Source organism: Brachyistius frenatus, unplaced genomic scaffold (assembly GCF_029030835.1).
Source record: "Brachyistius frenatus isolate BFR_SWC_R1_liver_20210118 unplaced genomic scaffold, ASM2903083v1 Contig_120, whole genome shotgun sequence".
Classification (NCBI taxonomy): domain Eukaryota; kingdom Metazoa; phylum Chordata; class Actinopteri; family Embiotocidae; genus Brachyistius; species Brachyistius frenatus.
Genome location: NW_027210719.1, coordinates 374709 through 377105, shown reverse-complemented (window position 1 = coordinate 377105; position 2397 = coordinate 374709). Strand labels below are relative to the sequence as shown.

Sequence of the window (2397 nt, the reverse complement as noted above, 5' to 3'; positions counted from 1 at the left end):
GAATCACATTGAAAAAGACATTCAACATGTGGTCTTTTTTTTTTATTTATTTGTTTGTCCTTACTAACTCAGCTCTGGCTGTGCTACCTGGTATATAAACATGAAAAGGAGAGAAATGCTCTGAAATGGATGCACATCTCTCTTCACTTGAAAGAATCATGTGTAAATGGATGCATAGATGAGGTGTTATGAGGGTTAAAGGCCTTGCACTGAGCTAAAACCTCTGAATGTGCAAAAGAGGTATGCTCTTCTCAACCTGAAAATGGACTTTTCTTTTTAAAGAGCTGTATACCTGTAAATGTATCGGCACTTAGTGTGTTTTCTAATGCAAGAGCCCTCTCACCCGCAAGGCTTGCAGCCACACACTGCATTCGCAGTATGTCACTGTTTGAATGGGAATGAAAGTCAGTGCCTAACTACAGCGAAAGTACCGATTTGCAGACACACAAGAATATTTGAACTCTCTTTCCCCTATCTACTCAAACCCCATGTAAAAATGTCTATCCCTCCATTGGATATGATTATAACTCTTTCAATAGAAAAGATGTTTCTAAAAATTGAACATGGATTTTCATCAAGTAAAAACATTTACCCTCCTGCATGTGTCCTTTACTTATTTTTAAATATAAGAACACACTTAATAATAAAAAAAATCTACTCCTCCCCTCTTTAACCTCTACTTTTTATGATATTTCATTTTTATCACAAACACTCAGATTTTTTTTGTAGCTCGGTGGAATTCTCATCCGTGTCTTAAAGGTTTTGATCTATCCCTGTTGACTTTGTTTTTCATGGTTTTTGACCTGCCTGTTCGAGAGTGTGCATTGTCTTGAGTTGGATGTGTGCTCTCTCTTATGGTGAACATTTTGCTGTGTGCAGGTGTACATGTGCCTCCTCTCACAGGTTCATATGGTGAGATCGTCTGACCTGGCCCTGCTGCTGGCTTTGCTCAGTCGGCTCAGCGGTCTGGTGTCTTCTATCGTATCCGTGGCCTCCATCCCTGCCTCGGCGGGAGTTACCTCCTCCCCGTTCAGCGCCTCCTCCACCTGCACATCCTCTTCCACAACCTCCTCCATCCTCTCCGCCTCTGCTTCCGGTGGCTGCACCTTCTCGGGCTCCTCCTCGTGTAATGTCACCCCTCCTGTCTCAGTGGTCTGGGCGTAGGAGGGCAGAGTCTCGTCATACACTTTAGAGATGTCCTCCATGGGCAGCACCTCCTCCGACTTCTCCTGCAGCGCCTGGAAGGGTGGGGTCCCTCTACCAGCCTCCATGCCCACCTCAGCCAGCGGGTAGAGGTGAGTTACGGGAGGAGCTTTCTCCTCCTCCAGCAACCTGTAGCCTTTTGCTCTCGGCAGAGAGGGAACACTCAGAGGGGGCAGGCTCTTTCCTTGTGGCGGCAGGGGCGCCAACCCCTCACCTTGGGCCGGGGCTGGAGCTGGGGCTGGCTTACGAAAGACAAAGCGAATCTTCTTCAGGCCCAAGTGACTGATCTCCACAAAGTTAAGGAACAATGAGACGCAGGCCACGGCCAACATGAAGATGATGAAGACAGTCTTCTCTGTGGGGCGAGACACAAAGCAGTCCACCGTGTTGGGGCAGGGCCAACGGCTGCATTTATACAGCGGCAGGATGCGGAAGCCATATAGGAAGTACTGGCCCACCACAAAGCCCACCTCAAACAGTGTCTTGAAGATGATGTGGCAGATGTAGGTCCTCAGCAGGGTGCCCTCCAGCCGGAACTTCTTGCTTCCTTTTGTGCTGGTCTCTTTAGTGGTGCGGACACTTCCCTGGTCAGGTGCCAGAGGGAGACGCTCCTCGCTCAGCTCCTGTTGCCGGCTAAGTTCTGCCTCCTCGCGCTCTTTACGTTTCTCCTCCATGTGGACATGGTGCACAGCATGACCCACGTACACCAGAGACGGTGTGGACACAAAGATGATTTGCAGCACCCACAGGCGGATGTGGGAGATGGGGAAGGCCTCATCATAGCACACGTTCTCACATCCAGGCTGCTGTGTGTTGCAGACATAGTCAGACTGCTCATCGCCCCACACAAACTCTGCTGCTGTGCCCAGGATAAGGATACGGAAGATGAAGAGCACCGTGAGCCACACCCGGCCGATCACCGTAGAGTGCTCGTTAACTTCCTCTAAAATATTACCCAGAAAGCTCCAGTCACCCATGATCGGTCCGTAGCACTGCAGAATGAAGGGTGGGGTAGGGAGGGACACGAAGGGTGCAGAGAGACAGGGAGGGCGGGGTAGGCAGGGTGACAGGGGGAGGGGAAAACAGGGTGCCAAAAGTAAGCTATGCAGGAGGGAAAAACTTAACCTTCAAAATTCTTCAAAAAAATCCACCCGATGCCATAATTTAAAGCTACTGTAATTTTTTTTCTGTTAT

The 2397-nt window shown here is 49.2% G+C and overlaps 1 protein-coding gene across 5 annotated transcripts; it reads right to left on the bottom strand.

Annotated features, from left to right (window-relative positions):
• Positions 1-905: 905 nt before the first annotated feature.
• On the bottom strand, positions 906-2180 carry LOC138629763 (gap junction alpha-8 protein-like). Of its 5 annotated transcripts, none has more exons than XM_069713684.1 (2): positions 1107-2180; positions 906-1019 (listed from the first exon to the last, which is right to left on the bottom strand). In XM_069713684.1, exons 1-2 carry the CDS (start codon positions 2178-2180, stop codon positions 906-908), a joined length of 1188 nt encoding a protein of 395 aa, XP_069569785.1. The 5 variants fall into 5 exon arrangements, with proteins under 5 accessions (XP_069569785.1, XP_069569786.1, XP_069569788.1 ...); XM_069713685.1 differs by having other exon boundaries at positions 906-1046; positions 1137-2180; XM_069713687.1 differs by having other exon boundaries at positions 906-1040; positions 1137-2180.
• Positions 2181-2397: the final 217 nt, after the last annotated feature.